General features: G+C 39.7%; 1 protein-coding gene across 1 annotated transcript; it reads right to left on the reverse strand.

The window, feature by feature from the left end:
• Window positions 1–998: 998 nt before the first annotated feature.
• zgc:172136 (uncharacterized protein LOC566376 homolog) lies at window positions 999–14990 on the reverse strand. Its single transcript, XM_034152570.1, has 14 exons — window positions 14859–14990; window positions 10907–11100; window positions 10684–10774; window positions 9378–9457; window positions 9117–9193; window positions 8822–9017; window positions 8562–8717; window positions 8024–8089; window positions 7481–7549; window positions 7199–7373; window positions 4878–5162; window positions 2584–2703; window positions 2375–2445; window positions 999–2288 (listed from the first exon to the last, which is right to left on the reverse strand). The coding sequence occupies exons 2-14, from the start codon at window positions 10982–10984 to the stop codon at window positions 1998–2000; spliced, it is 1755 nt and encodes a 584-aa protein (XP_034008461.1). The 5' UTR covers window positions 10985–11100; window positions 14859–14990; the 3' UTR covers window positions 999–1997.
• Window positions 14991–15920: the final 930 nt, after the last annotated feature.

A 15920-nucleotide genomic window follows, 5' to 3' on the forward strand; every position in this document is an offset into this window, starting at 1 on the left:
GGTGCACTTTGAGCACAAAATGAATTTATGGATACAGCTCTCAACACTCATGAAAGGGAGCTGTATACTTTTCAATAATCCAAACATCTTTAGAATATGATCACAACCAATAACAAATCATTTAAACTTGTTTATTTTTATCTTATGTAACCTATAGCATTCTTTCTTTTTATTTATGCATATTTTACTAATCACTCCCCTTTTAAACCTTTTTTTTTTTTTACTGTCCTATAGTACACATTGGAATGATTTCTTACTTTATTTTTTACAACTAGGCTATATTAAATAGATAAAGGTGTGCTCTCTCTAGCTCTCTCGCTCCGTCTCGCTCGCTCACAGAGGCTGTGTGCTCCTCCGTGGCGAAAAAAATAAAATAAACATAGGCCTATTTGTAAAGTGGGGACACACAAACGGGATTTCGAAAAGTGTCACGGTTAAACTCCTTATGAAGTGGTGAGATGCCGCTCCACATTGCTTTTCTTCCCGACTGCAACACTGTTGTGTGTGTGTGTGAGAACGTTTCACATGTGTATAAAAGATTTTTAAATATGTCTGTAAATGATTTTGGTTTCAGTTGTGTGTGTGTGCGAGCAGGCTCAGATTGGCCATCAGGAGATTCGGGACTTTTCACGGTGGGCCGCTGGCTCTGGCATAGGTGGGCCGTGGACTTTCACAGCGCCGCTGCGCCGGTACCGCCACTCGATTCCGGCCTGAGGTCCAAAAAATGTATTTAAAAAATAAATAATAATAATCTCCCGTTCATCGCGTCCATTCGCGACCCACCTATCACATCTCTGCGCACCACCAGTGGGGCGCGCCCTACACTTTGAGAAACACTGCATTAAAGTAATAGCAACGCAAGTACATTTAAAAAAGTTTTTTTTAACCATTTACTTAAAGAATTATTGCTTCTCAATGTAAACTTTTTTTTTTAAATAACATTAACTGCGTGTCTAATTTAAACTAACAATAAACAGTACAACACAACTGAAGACATGTGGTTTCTTTAGTTGACATTTTATTTTCACCATTATAAAAACATTGCTTTTAAAAAAAAAATGAATTGTTCAGTTTTGTGACTCAACACTGACAGTTGTTTAAACATTATAGGCATTGCGGAGAAGTTTTTATGTGTTAAATAACTTTCCAAGTGGCTAATGAAATCAGTTATTTGAATACCAATTATCTTTTACAAAACAATGTCAGAGAAAATAAATGACAGAAAGACTCTTTGTTTGAGGGTTACATAATACAAAAATACTGCAGATTCATTATACACTGGTTACAGAAATAGTGCTTTACAAAGAGTACTTTCTGTTGTAATTATGACGGGGGAGAGTATATAATAGGAAAGCTTTGGATGAATGCAATACCAGCTGTAAAGAGGCTCAATTTTCCACTTCGGCAGCGACATTGCTAAGGCAGACTAAAAGGAAAAGCATGACAGAGCACACTGTACAAAAATAGAGTATATTATAAAATATGATTAAAAAAAAAACAGGATAAAGTTATACACAAACATTACTCCTGAATAAAAACAAGGAAGTTTTAAAGTATTTCAAGGAAGAGTAATTCCCATTTTATGAATGTCAAATGTATGGCCTTTAATCATAAAAATATATAATGACAAACTTTATGCACCAGACATTAACCTATTCAGACAATTCCTTAAAAAAAAGTACGTAAAATGTATAAAACACAATTAAATGCTTGGAAATGTTGTTGCTCAGCGAAGTTGAAATAATAAAACAGTGCAGGTAGTATGTACAAATATACAACATTAATAAATATGTTCCATTTATACTGAATTAAATCTGTTCTCTTATCCAAAGCTTTTAAAGAAGAATGATTGGTCCCGTCATTTTCCATAATGTCTCACTCAGATTTTGAAACACACATCCCACATTGTCATCACCACAGACAGTAGAAAACACAGAAATGCATGTGTTGCCAACCTACGAGTTCAGTTGCTTTGTAAATGGAGGACAAGCAAGGTCTCAAAGAATGAATTCCAGGATCTGTTCGTCCCCTAACATGTCCAGGGAGAGGCAGTTTGAAGACCTGCGGCCATAGAAGGAAGGTATAGCTTCACAGTGCAAAAGGGGGTACAAACTGTGATCAACAGGGGTCTTTGTGTTTGTTGAGGCATCTGGGAGGCCAAACGTATAGCTGACGGTGGAATCGAGTGGCAGTGTGGTCCCCAGGGGTGCCTGAGGTGGGAACAGACGAACATCATCCAGACTCTGGCTGTGCCGATCCACGCAAACCTGTGCCTTAGACGTCAGTGTCTGCAAGAGAGACAGGAGGTGAAGATAACATGTATTACAACAGAGGAAAGAAAAAGAAGGCGAGGCAAAGAAGATAGTCAACCAACCGATGTTAACGTATCCTTGTTCTGTAATTTCTGGAGTTCTTCATCACTGTCTGAGGGACACGCCTTGTTTTCTGTAGAGATCAATTACTTATCAATCAATCTATTAGGGTTTGAGATACAAACAAAGTTGGTTCTCATTAAGGAGATGAGAGGAACACAATTGTTTTTTTAAAATGGTATCCAGTATATCACAATGAAGTTATTTATACCTGGTGAGGAGAGATCTGAACAATCCACTGACACTCCATCAAGAAGATCAGCCAACTGGAACATCTCATAAGGATCATCCACGAGAACCTCCTCTGGACTTCCAATGTCAATCTTGTTTTCTGAAAATAAAGGTTTAGAAGTTTGATTATTAAAAAATGCATTTAAGATGACTGTTCTTAGGCAAGCCAACAAAATACTAACAGACCCACCACCCATCACTTCCTCTACTAAAAGGTGGGGAGGCCACTTTATTAAATAACTATAGGCCCATCTCTAAATTGTCAGTTCTGGCCAAGGTTCTTGAAAGCCTAGTGAGTGAGCAGGTAAAGGTATTTTTATGTAAAAATGACATCCTATGTAAACATCAGTCAGCTTTCAGAAAGCAACATAGCACCATCACTGCGACAATGAAAGTGGTGAATGATATTGCTAATATCTTAGACAAAAAGCAGAGTTGTGCAGCTCTGTTTATTGATCTTTCCAAAGCTTTCGATACCGTCGATCATCATATCTTGAAACAGAGGCTGGCCAGTATTGGCATATCCAGCCATGCAGTGGGGTGGTTTGTGAACTACCTCTCTGAAAGGTCCCAATGTGTTCATTTTGATGGGCTCACTTCTGAGTAGTCAAACATTACTAATGGTGTACACAAGGTTCTGTTTTAGGTCCACTATTATTCTCCATCTATATCAACAGTTTAGGTCAAAATGTGGATGCAGCAACTTTACATTTTTATGCGGACGATACCGTGATGTACTGTGCAGGTCCCTCCATTAAGGAGGCTGGTGTTAAATTACAGGCTGTTTTTAACATTATTCAGACGCAGCTCTCTGAGCTTAAGCTTCTTTTAAATGTTGATAAAACTAAGGTAATGCTATTTTCAAAAGCCAAAAAGACACTCGAGACCACTTTGGATATTGTTACTACGCAAGGAAAAGTACTCGAGGTGGTTACCTGTTATAAATACCTTGGTATCTGGCTTGATGATTGTCTCTTTTAAACTTCAGGTCAATAATCTGCTTAGAAAGCTAAGGGTGAAGCTAGGTTTCTTTTTCAGAAACAAGTCCTGTTTCTCACTTGAAGCCAGGAAAAGGCTAGTCTCTGTGACCTTTTTACCTGTGCTGAACTATGGTGATCTGATCTATATGAATGCACCTGCCCATTACCCGAACAAGTTAGATGCCGCCTATCACAGTGCGCTGAGATTTGTTACTAACTGTAAAGTACTTACTCATCACTGTACCCTGTATACCAGGGCAGGTCTGCCATCACTTACTGTTCGGAGACTCAGTCATTGGTACATGTTCATATACAAAGCCATGTTGGGTAAACTACCAACTTATATCTGCTCTCTGATCTCACAGAGAGTTGCAAGTAGCTATTGCCTAAGATTTCAGGATGTGTTTTTGTTACATGTGCCAAGTGCTAGGACTGATTTAGGTACGAAAGTTTTTATGTGCGCAGCTCCTCTAGCTTGGAACACTCTGCAAAAATAACTGAAACTGAGCATCTTGGTTGAAAATTGACTATTTGCCATTGGCAGCGTTTTTTTATAGCTTTTAAATAAATCTATTTTAGAATCAGTTTTATTATTGTGTTTTTGGGTGTGTTTCTCAATTCCTGTGTGTGGAATGTTTTTATGGATGTAACATGGGTGGAGCCCGTACCAAATTTCCCACAAAGTGGGACCATAGAGTGAATCTTAAACAATGAAAGAAAAACAAATAAAACAAAGTGTCTTACACAACCTATTGTGCTGGCCACTGAAAAAAACACAGATATGCGTGAACATGTGGAACAACGAAACAATGTTATCTTCATAGAGCACTTGTTTTGCATAATGCAAAGCCCATGGATGCACTGTGAAACAGCGCATTCATCCCAACTGCATGGAAAGGCTGGCAACACACGCACAGACTGAGCTGATGTCTCAGGGAGGCAAAAAAAACGGATAAACCAACTTTACTTATTGGAGTTTAATCTTCAGAAACGTATTCATATAATAAATAACAGCGTCCCTGATCCACATTAGTGAGGCTCAATTTGCACAATTTTACTTTGTACATATGAGTTCATATTAATGGTTAAAGCAAGTAATGAGAACAATAATTTAAAACGTTCATATTGTACAGTAAACAAGTAGTCAAAAAGGGAATTTCAAGAGGAAAATAAAAGATCAGAATTGCACACAGCTGCTTTTCTGTAGCAACTGGTCATTTCATTCGACAAACAAAGCAGCAGTTTACTCCAGACAATGTTTTGTACCAAAGTCTCAGTACAACATTCCTCTCACCTTCGTCTTGCCATCCCTCATCCTCTATCCGAGGCTTACAGCCGGCGTCAAACCCAGAGGTGCAGGAGCTGCCGTGGCTGGCTGTTGAGCTGAAACACCTTTCTGCCTTCCGATGACCCTCCTCCTCCATGGAGGCCATCTCTGGGGAGATGCTGTGTTGGCGGGCGTCCGCTTCGATCCCAGAGCTGCTGGTGGAGTGCCGGGACAGACCAGGGCTGCTCTCACTGCCGGGGGGGTCCATGTCCAGGTCATCACTGATGTAGGACTCTCTGTAACGCTTTTTATCTGCAATGAAGCAAGATTTTATTTGATAAAATTAGAGCAAAACAAATCTACAGAAAATGATCTGATGTGCTTGTAATGTTTATAGAAAGAACTGAAGATATAATATGTTAATTGTTTTCGCTAAACTGGAATATGATTAAATGCTGGAGATAATATTGGCTGATCCGAGAAGATCTCTAGATTCCTTTAGACTACTAGTGCTTTAAAAACACACCAACATCTTTATTTTCAAAGGAGGAGCACACATAATGTTTTTCTTACAATGCATTTTTCTGAGCGTTGTGCAAAAGAGATCTGGCTACTGTGCTACAATTCCAATTAAAGAAGAAAACAAACTGGATTTCTTTGACATTTTACAAGTTATCCATTTCAGTGGCTTCAGAAGCGTTCTGTTGAGTACAATTGGACCCCAGCCAAACTGTAATTTAGTGGGAATGCTGTTACAGCATTCCCACTATCTGTTCTTCGACGCACAAAATTCTTTATTATTCCGCCGGGTTATTTTGCGCCTCTTCTGCTCCCACATTCCACATCGCAGAAACTCCGTTCAAACATCAAAACGTTCAGCTCGGTTGGGAATCAATGGCTATTACTTTTCTCATTCATAACTTTCATAATTCCAGAGATACATCCCATAATTCATCACATTTTTAACATGGAAGTCAATGGAGAAACTCTTCAGACTTGAAAAATCTTCATGCGACTTCAACTGCTAACTGCGACTTCATACTTTCACTCAGAAACCTCATTCCAACTTTAAAATGTTACACATCTTTCTGACATTATTCGTGTAACATAACTTTTAAATCTGATTCATACTTTTAGAGATTTTAAACATTGTTCAGACCTTGGTAAAGAGGCTTTCTTCAGATTTTAGAGTGCGTGATGTCACAGCTAGAGTGGAGGACAGATTGAATTTTGCCTTCATATTTTCTTTTAAACCTGCCATAATTCCCAAACCCTACATTCCTGAGACATAATTTTTCATGACAAACGTAGGAAAACATCTCGTAGCTTGAAAAATAAAATTAAAATAAGCAAAATAATTAAACAAAATGCCTCTTGAGGGCATGAAGTGACAAAAACGTTCAACATGTCTCCATTAAACCCCATTGTAAATTCAGCCTCATCTTTCCCCACCACAGCAGCCGCACACCTTTAGTTAATCTGCCAAAAAGGCCACATTATTAACCCGAAAGTACACAACAAGTACACTTCAGATGCTCAAGTTCCTTGAAAACACGATGTCACTGTAGCTCCAATGGACACGGTCCGGTCGTCCCACAATCTTCACCTGTATATCACCTCTCCATGCCTCAACAGCTCTACGTCAAATCTGACATCTCACCATATGCCGTATGCCATGGAAACGCATCCCTCGCCATAAAACACGATGTTGTCGTAACGCCTATGAAAAGGGTCAAAACAGCACCAGACTTCAGATAATGGTTAACGGTCCAGCCCTCAACAGCTCTACGTCAATTATGGGGTGTTATCATATGCCGTTTCCATGGAAGCGCATCCCTCGCCATAAAAGACGATGTCGCTATAACTCGTATGAAAATGTTCAAAAAGTGCTCAAACTTCACATGTGTGCTAACAGTCCAGCCGTGAAGACATCTACGGGACAGTTTTGAGATTTCTTCAATTGCCATTGCCATGGCAACACAATGCTCACCATGAAACACGGTTTTCTCATAACTTCAGTGAAAATGCTCCAAACGGCCCAAAACTTCACAGGTTTGGTAACGATGCAGCCATCAACGCATCTAAGCGTATTATGGGATGTCATCAAATGCCGTTGGCATGGCAACAGATCATTCGCCATCAAGTTAGTTCAAAAGTCACATATTCAAGCCCCCAGTGTTCATGTATAATTTCAATCTAAATTCTTCACTTTCTTCTTACACATTACATTTCAGTATAGCAGTTTAGCGTCAGCTTTTCAGCATAAAGCATTCTCACTAGCAATTTCTTCAGGAATTGCATTCTCTAGTTATTGCTAATACTAATCTTGTGGTTGTATTCTCCCCTACCTTCGTTCTCCTCCAGCTGGCGGAGGTGTTTGAGGGCCGGCTGGAGGCTGAGGTAGAGGCGGTGGCTGCTGCTCAGGTGCAGGAGGAGGTGTCGGGAGCGGAACGATGACCCGGTGAAGTAAACCAGCTTCCTGGCTGAGGGCAAACCATCTGGCTGGATCTCAAATTTCTTACCCTGAAAAGGCACAACATATTATACATACATACATAGCTAATGCCCATTAAATAATTACAATTTTCCACCTAATCTTTACAAAGAATGGAAATGAGCTGTGTGCTTACCAGGAAGGTGAGACGTCCAACATTTGACCAGGGGAAGTCGTACAGCAGCTGTCGCATGTTGTTCACCTCCTTTGAATACAAACACACCATTTAATAAGTAGCTTAAGGTTTGTAAGCTTTATGTTTTAGCAACAAGAGGCTTTTGGATGTGTAATCTACTGGGATATATTTAAAAATACTGGATCAATAATCATATTTTTCTCTCAAAGGAGCCATCTGGACTTGGCAGAGAGGCCAAGGGCTTCTCGAGGTATCTCACGGTCTGCTGGCTCTTTAATCAGCCAGGCCTGGAGCCCTAATCCCCCCCAGATGGCCCCTGATGGACAGATCAAACAACTGACGGGCATGGCAGACGGCTCCTATCTCCTGATGCTCTGCTGTTGGTGGCGATCCCACACATTCTTCACACGTCTAGTCAGAGATTTTATAGGGCTGCAGCTACAAAGACCAAATCTTTGAGCAAACGCAGATTCCCCCCTATGTACGCAGGCACGTGTTGACGCATAGGCTGTGCATCAATAACACACTCACACATGCACGTACCTGATAAACCTGCATTCCTCGCAGGGTCAGACCGAGCAATGCCGTTCCTTTCTCCGCCTTTTTGTCCTGGATAAATTAATGATGAGATGTCAGACAGGCATGTGAGCAGTTCAGATAAGAGAGCTTTTCACTCTCCTGCTTCACTGGGAAACACTGGGCTGCTGCTAACAACAAATTAAAAGTGATGGCACATTACGCAATGGATAGGCAAGCCTTCAAAATATCACCCAGTGGATGAGTGATCTTGGAATAGGGAGGACAATATAGGGATTACATAGAGAGTTACATAACTGCCCCTACTGTATAGTCATTTGTCCAGCACAGCTCTAATGAAGCTATACTAACTGTATACGTGTTGGAAAAGACAATACTACAGTCAGAGAGAAGGAATGGACTGTGGATAAAAACCCAACAGTGTAATCACCATTCTTTGTTGTTGATATGCAAATAAATACAGGCTGCAGTACAGTGTGTGCCTCAAATACTCAATTCAAGCCACCCAATTCACAATTCTTACAAAACTAAATTGACTCACAACCTTTTGCAGTTTGTAGAATGTGACGGGTACATCCTCCAGTCGACAGGACTCCCTGATGAAGAGCAGCATGGCGTCCCGAGAAGACATGCCCCACAGCTCCTGATGCACCTTTGGCCCATGGCAGAGAAGATAGCTTACTCCACGCTTAGCTAAAATCTAAAGAAGGAAGAAGGGACAGACATGGATTAGGGCAAGAAGAAAACATAATAAATTAGATTAAATGTATTTCTCTTTTGTTGCGGTCATACGCTAACACCTACCCAAGGGGGAAAGTATTCCTTGGGTTCAAAGTAAGGAGTGTTTTCCAGATCCTCCCTGGGCAGCGGATGGTCACCGAGGTCAGCCTGCAGGGCGTAACCTGCCAGCTGGAAGTAAACCTCCTCCTGCTGACGGCACTCAGAGCGCAGCACCCGCTCCCTCAAGTCGGAGTAGTAAAGGTGCCGCGCCTTACGCTCACTGGTACCACACACCGAAAGAAAGAAAAAAATATGTCAGTAAAGAGGACAAAGAGGGATATATAGGGATTTATATAGAACAAATATGGAGAGGACCTACCAAAAGAGTCTGCCGTTTTCTATGTAGTACTGCACTTTGAGGCACAGCACTAGAGGAAAGGGTCTCTTCTGTATTCCCTGTATATAGAGAGAGAAGCGTTAGAGAAGGCATCTTTTTGTCATGCTAAATGATAAGTTGTGGCATGTAGGCACGGATCTGTGCCTCCCAATAAACTGAAGTGTACAATAGTTTAGAGAGTGGGTCACAGCAAAGTGCTCTTAATTTACTCACAAGTATTTTCTACCCGACAGGCTGCCTTACCTTTCTTGAATCTTGCTTCCAATCCTTAGGAAAGTAGTTGGTCAGCTTCTCCTCCATGTCTAAAAAGATGTGCTCATTGTCTGGGATGGAGAAAGACAATCAGGAAACAAGCAGACAGTTAGCAAGCACACAAAACAAAAATGTAACCAACCGTATAATCTGACTAACAATGGGATTCATTAGGGCAAAGAGAAAAAAGCCCTTATTCTCTTCCTTTTGTGAATGAGGCTACCGGGAAGCTAATATATACATTTTCTAATTTCAGTGGTAGCATGGCAGCACAGACAAAACACTGCATACAAGAGCTTTGCTAGTTTATTAATCTGTAAACCTGTATTGGGATGGGTAGATGCATTCAACATAGCTTAGCTTTTATCATGATATTTAGGTTTTTATCTATCCTGCAAAACCATAAATATCAAAAACAACTCAATTTCAGAAGAGGGGCTCAGAGCCTTTTGCCACCCTGTGCTGGGAAAGAGTATGTTGTATCACTCACAGCCTGGTCCTATGAGTCATAACATAAGTATTTTCTTATTTGTTCCACCTTATCTCTTTTGTTCAACTTTGTGTAGCCAAATCATGCTTGCATAGCTGTTTCACAACTCTAACTATCCATCTCTCCTTTCAGCCTGTTCCCTCTCTGACTCACTCCTCCTCCCTCGCCTCTCATCCTTCATTGAAGTCTTTGAGAAAAAGTTGAGTAAGGCGGCCTGTGTCATGACGAGCCCCCCTGCCTCTTCTCCCTCCACTCCCACCCTCCTCTTCCCATCATCAACCCGTCCCTTCCCTCAGTGAAGAGGAGGAATGCAAGGGTGCATTCCAGGCTTAATGAAGTTAATATTGCAGGAATCCAGGCACTAAGTGATCGGTGAACCAACACCACAAAAACAAAAGGCTGCTTGTTCAAGCGTTGAGCCACACAAGATTACCGAGGCATTTTAACGTATTCGTAGAGAGAAAGAGAACAGAAACACAAGAAAACAGAACGTTCAGAACTTTGCTCAAGTGGATTACTCAATTATGCAGACTGGGAGGGGCAAGGGAAATGTTTTGGCTTAAGCGAAATAGCTTGTTTGGCAGAAAACATTTTCTACAATATAACAAAAACAAGGCTCATTAAAACTACCGACCCTTAGTAATTCATTGTTGTGATCCCATCTAACTGAATGACTTCTGAAATGTGTCACGGGAACTCTATGTGCATCAACTGATCAACAAACAGTCTTCTGACAATACTGCCGTGTTATCTAGTGTGAATAGTGCTTCCAGGTTCAGAGGATGAACGGTCTATGAGAGAACTTACCCTGCACCACTGTGAGGCCAAAGAAGTGCAGCTCTTTGATTCCAAGAAGCTCTGCCACACGATTAAAAACATCCTGCCCAGTGGATTTTGGCTGGAAAGATGAAGAAGACAGTATTTAATATGCACTTTTTAGAGCAAGCAAAACACTGAAATGATTAACAAGTTTGACCTTGTAGACCTCATATTGATAAAGATGACAGCAAGAGACATTAAAAACACCCACCCCGACAGTGATGTCCAGCTGCTCCTTGTTGGGGAGGAGAACACAAATGGTTCTCTCCTGCCTTATCAGGGTGGACATGACGTCTTGTGTGTGTCGTGATAAGTGCTTTGTCTGTGTTAAACCACCTCAATCTTCTCTTGCTTCCTCTGTACTTCACTGTCTATCTTTTCCAGGGCAGTTTGTCCATATTGTATCTGTAAAGATAGATGACGTCAGAGTAGGGATGCATATCGTTGACTTTTTTACGATACCGATACCGATACCGATACCACTGAACGATACCGATACTCAACCGATACATATCGTGATACTTTCATGTTGCATAAGGGAAACATTTTATCACCCCGCAATTACTCCCATGAAGCGCTTTATTATATAGTTAACATGTAAAATTAATATTAAATTCAATTGTGGGACTTGGACCTTTTAGTACTGAACAAACAATGAAAAACACATTATCTATGAAGAAAACTGATTCTGCAATATCATTTATAACAACCATCAGGCGGGAATAGTACATCTTGTCAATGAAAAAAAAAAATAGCACCAGTGTAATTAATATTCAATCTGAGATTCGACTGACCAGAGAACACATAAAGGATCATGAGATCTCGGCATTGCACATAAAACAAATAGCATCCTTAAAATCAACATTTGCCTGATGAAAGAAAACAAATCCCATCACAGTTCAGTTTTGTGCATTCATCTTCAAGAAGATGAGCATATCTGCTCTCTCTGGATCCAAACGGGCCCTTTCACAGCGTAGGATATCACCTGCTAAACTGAACACTCTCGCTTGGCACGCTGCTTCCCTGAACACAAAGGTACTTGGTTGCCATACGAGACAGCATTGGTTGGAGATTGGATGTGTTGCCACCTTTCCCAGAAATAAACTTCTTGCAGTGGTTACAGACCCCACCATTCAGACTGGCAGTGGTTACAGACCCCACCATTCAGACTGGCAGTGGTTACAGACCCCACCATTCAGACTGGCAGTCATATGCAGCCACACTTTAGATTTTCAAAAGTGACTTGGTTGCGGAGTTTCACTGCAAAATTGACATCGTAATTCCGACGGTTTGGGCACAAGTTTAAGGATATTATGCATCACTTTTATAAAAAAAAAAAAAAAAAAAAAAAAGTATCGAAAACCGGATCTGATTTCGGTACGGTATACCGTAGCCACCAGTAACCGGTATTTCGGTAATACCGGGAACCGGTATGCATCCCTACGTCAGAGTGAGATATGCAAAGACATTAAATAAAAACATGAAGATGAAGACAGCAGAATGGAATTTAAAACCGATCACGGTTTGCTGTGCAATCTTCTGCAAATACACAATGAGGATATGCATGAGCATACTGTCACTTACTTGAATCATATTCAATATAATACTGTGGCTGTCTCCTATTATCCAACAACAAAGATGAACTCAACATGGCTGTTCCTTCCAAATGTTTTAGGATCACAACAATCTTCCAATGAGATCATCCAAAAACTGAATTCAACACATGTCATAAGTTGGTTCACCTTAAAAGTATATTAATCCTAGAGTACGGTTTTATTGAAAAGCAGGGGCACATTTAATGAGCTTATCAACACCTTGTAAGCAACACCAAATTAAAAAAAAAGGAATTATGTGATTTTAGTTTCTGCTTACCATACCAAAACAAATGGCTATTTAGGAAGGACTACTTGCAAAAAATGCTCATCTGAAGCGTGCCCCAACTGCCCCACCATGCTGACCTGAAGCCCCACTACGAGGCTCATCTGATTAACGTCTCAGAATCAATTAATCAGGTTAATTACTGCCGCGCGCCGACTCTGATCACCTTAAACCCCGCTCTTGACGATAACCAGTAAAAAGAAACTACAAAGGGACAAAAAACAAATGAACCGTAACAGAAACAGACTACTGTTGAGCCAATCTCCTCAAAGTTAACAGAGAAGAAATAACCAGCACATTAAGAGATTCTTGGACAAAGAACCTGTTTACACCTAACTCTTCAGGAGCCTGGCATTCACATTATGTTTACTATGTTAAAAAGCATTAGCAATAAGCCTGCCTTTTTTGATTGAGCATTACAAAATAAGAAGTATTTGAAAGACATGTTACCAATGAACAAATAGGTAAAGGGAAACATTAAAGTGTATATTCTTGGCTCAGAGAGCAAGCAAATTGTCATACCAAATATGATTTATGGACGTGTTCAAACTTGCTCACATCTGTGTCAGTGCAACAGACATTTAAAAAAAACCTGAAATTCCAGTAGCTTTAACATCCGACTTGTGTATGAGTCAAACTACACAGTCAATACACTGACTCAAAATCAACTGGCAAGTACATTTTCACATAGACAATATTCTATTTTAAGCATTATTTTGATCAATACATTTACTTTTTGGAGAGTGCTTCTTTCATGTAAGTTATTCCCACTATGAGGGTGTAGTAGCTTTTTACTCTTATTGGTCAATATACAACAATGCAAGCTTTAATTCTAAAAATATATCATTACTGATGCATTAATATAATAGTCCTCAAGGACACTTAAGTTTTATATTCAGTCATCATTATCATATGCATTAAACAACACATCGGAAGGTGTGATGATAAACATTATGATAAAACACTATATTTTATTTTCTGACTAATTAAATATTGGAAAAAGACGTTGCATACATATGTTAGCAATTTATGAGCACTTCATGTGAGAAGCAACAAGACTGAAGAATAGAAACAGATTTTGTTCAGGGAAAATATGCTTTGTTCTGGAATTTGAATGGGCATGTGCATGTTTTTCTTGCTCCAACTTTTCTTAAAACTATTAAACATGACAAAAGATACAATATTTAAATGGACCCTGATATTCAAATAAAAAAACCTTATCATATGGAATGAATTTACAACAAATGATCCGTGATCAATTAACACAGGTTAATCATAGGTTTTTCTTCAAATAACAGGCAATAGGAGTAGTCAACATTATATTACATCAAAACATGCTGGAATTATTTGAGTCAAACTGGTGTGAAGCATGAACAGTTCTGAGTAACTAATAAACTGAACCAACCTTAATCTGCTTTAAATCCAGAGTACAATCAGGTACATAAAGTACACATCTTCAGTGCATCCCACCTCCAAAACAAGTTTACTCTCATCAGCCCAAACAGTGATAGCTGACTTCTTCAGACATCCCCCTTACTGCTGACCAAAGGAGAAACCTGGCATCACATGAGAGCAGCCATCTCTGTATGCCTAATTCCCCTCATCATCGTCATAATCCCTCTTTCTGAGCACACTGCTGGTTATTGGAAAAACATCCCCTGTGCACTGTATATGCTCTCTGAAGTGAACCTCAGAGCCCGTATCTGAATAAACGAGGAACACCATTTATAGTCATCCTACTTGAAAACAATAGGGTGAGTTTGAGCCCCCTTTTTTGGGGGGGGGAGCAGTGCATTTCTTAGGTTTGACTCAAGAGCCATGACAGGCACATTTATAGAAGGGTTCAATGATTTATTGAAAGGTTAAAACTTTTACAACATCAGACTTTTAAACACACTCTGCGTTGTGTTGAGTACAGAAGAACTGCATTTAAACGTCCATGTGATGTCCCCATGTTATGAACCGCCAGATAGGTAATTTACATACCGGGCGTTGACGTTATTGAACGCAACAGTGTCATTAGCCGCTAATTATGTCAAAGTTTCAGCGTAGCTTAGCTTTTTTTTAAATTACATGTATTTATTGTGTGCGTGAGCTAACGACAACTCTGATAAGAAACGCAGCAGGAGAAGCTAAAGTACGTGAATAGTAACCATAATCGTGGACACATTTTCTTAGGACAGAGTGTATTTGTTTGGATGGATGGGATAGTAACGCGAAAGCAACAAGTGCATCACTAACTCTGGCTACTCTTTAAACTAACTACAACGCCGTGAGTTACTTACCATTGCATTATAAGAGACGAAGGAGTTTAAAAACCAGTCGCAGGTCTTCTCAATGCTTGTTCAGCACACAATCTTCTTTTTTTATCCGAATAAAAACATGACAGAAGTAAGGAGGACACCAGTTCGTCCCACTCCCCATTGCGTGTTGTAACTTCTCCAACCACCGTCAAGTCCTAACGATTGAGCCATACCATTTTGAATTGTTGTGGGGGTGACTGTTGTGAACGAGTTATGTTTTTAAATGGTTGGGACTGTTTTTTTAATGTTAAATTCAAGAAATGTTTGTTTTTATCACATGCATATTCATTTAAAAACATACGACTATTTTTAAATACATATATTTAATAAACATAAACATAACATGTCCCCCTTGTTTTGCGTTGGTAAAATGATCTCGTTCTAATTAGAGGTCCAAGCCGATATACATCCATGGGTACAAGCAAGTGTCGAGACGACTGGCCGAGTAAGGTTTTCCAAAGAAACAACTGCTGCTAATTAGCGTATCCTTATATATCTATTTTGTATTTTGGTAACAGACGTTTTCTATGTTACCAAAAGTATAATAATGTTGGAATAATAATATATAAGAATGTTTCTTCTGATATTAATAATGCTTATTTTGTCATATGTATGTATTTACTGCAATTCCGTAGGTTAAACATTTTCACAAGATTTAGCAGAAGTGGTTTATCCTTCATGAGCTTATGAAAAAATCAATAGTGTATCTTTTGGTCTACATCTACGTATCTATTACTTTCAGTCACATTTCCACATGTTATTGTATTTACAAGATACAAGTCTTCAATCAGTAGGTTGGACAATGGCTTCAAAATCCCCTTCATGGTAGAGGGGTCAAATATACAGTAAAAGGTACATTAGACATTCCTGAGATCATGCACAGGACTACAATATGTAGAATACTACTACAGCACATACTGATAATCTAATTCATCATTGATAAATATAACACTTCAAGTTGATGCAGTACGACCACTAAAATGTATGTATTTAACCTGGTTCTAAGCAACACATTTATTGTAGGTCTTTTAAAAGAGCAGTTGC

The sequence above is a fragment of the Trematomus bernacchii genome, unplaced genomic scaffold, assembly GCF_902827165.1.
Source record: "Trematomus bernacchii unplaced genomic scaffold, fTreBer1.1, whole genome shotgun sequence".
NCBI classification, from domain to species: Eukaryota; Metazoa; Chordata; class Actinopteri; order Perciformes; family Nototheniidae; genus Trematomus; species Trematomus bernacchii.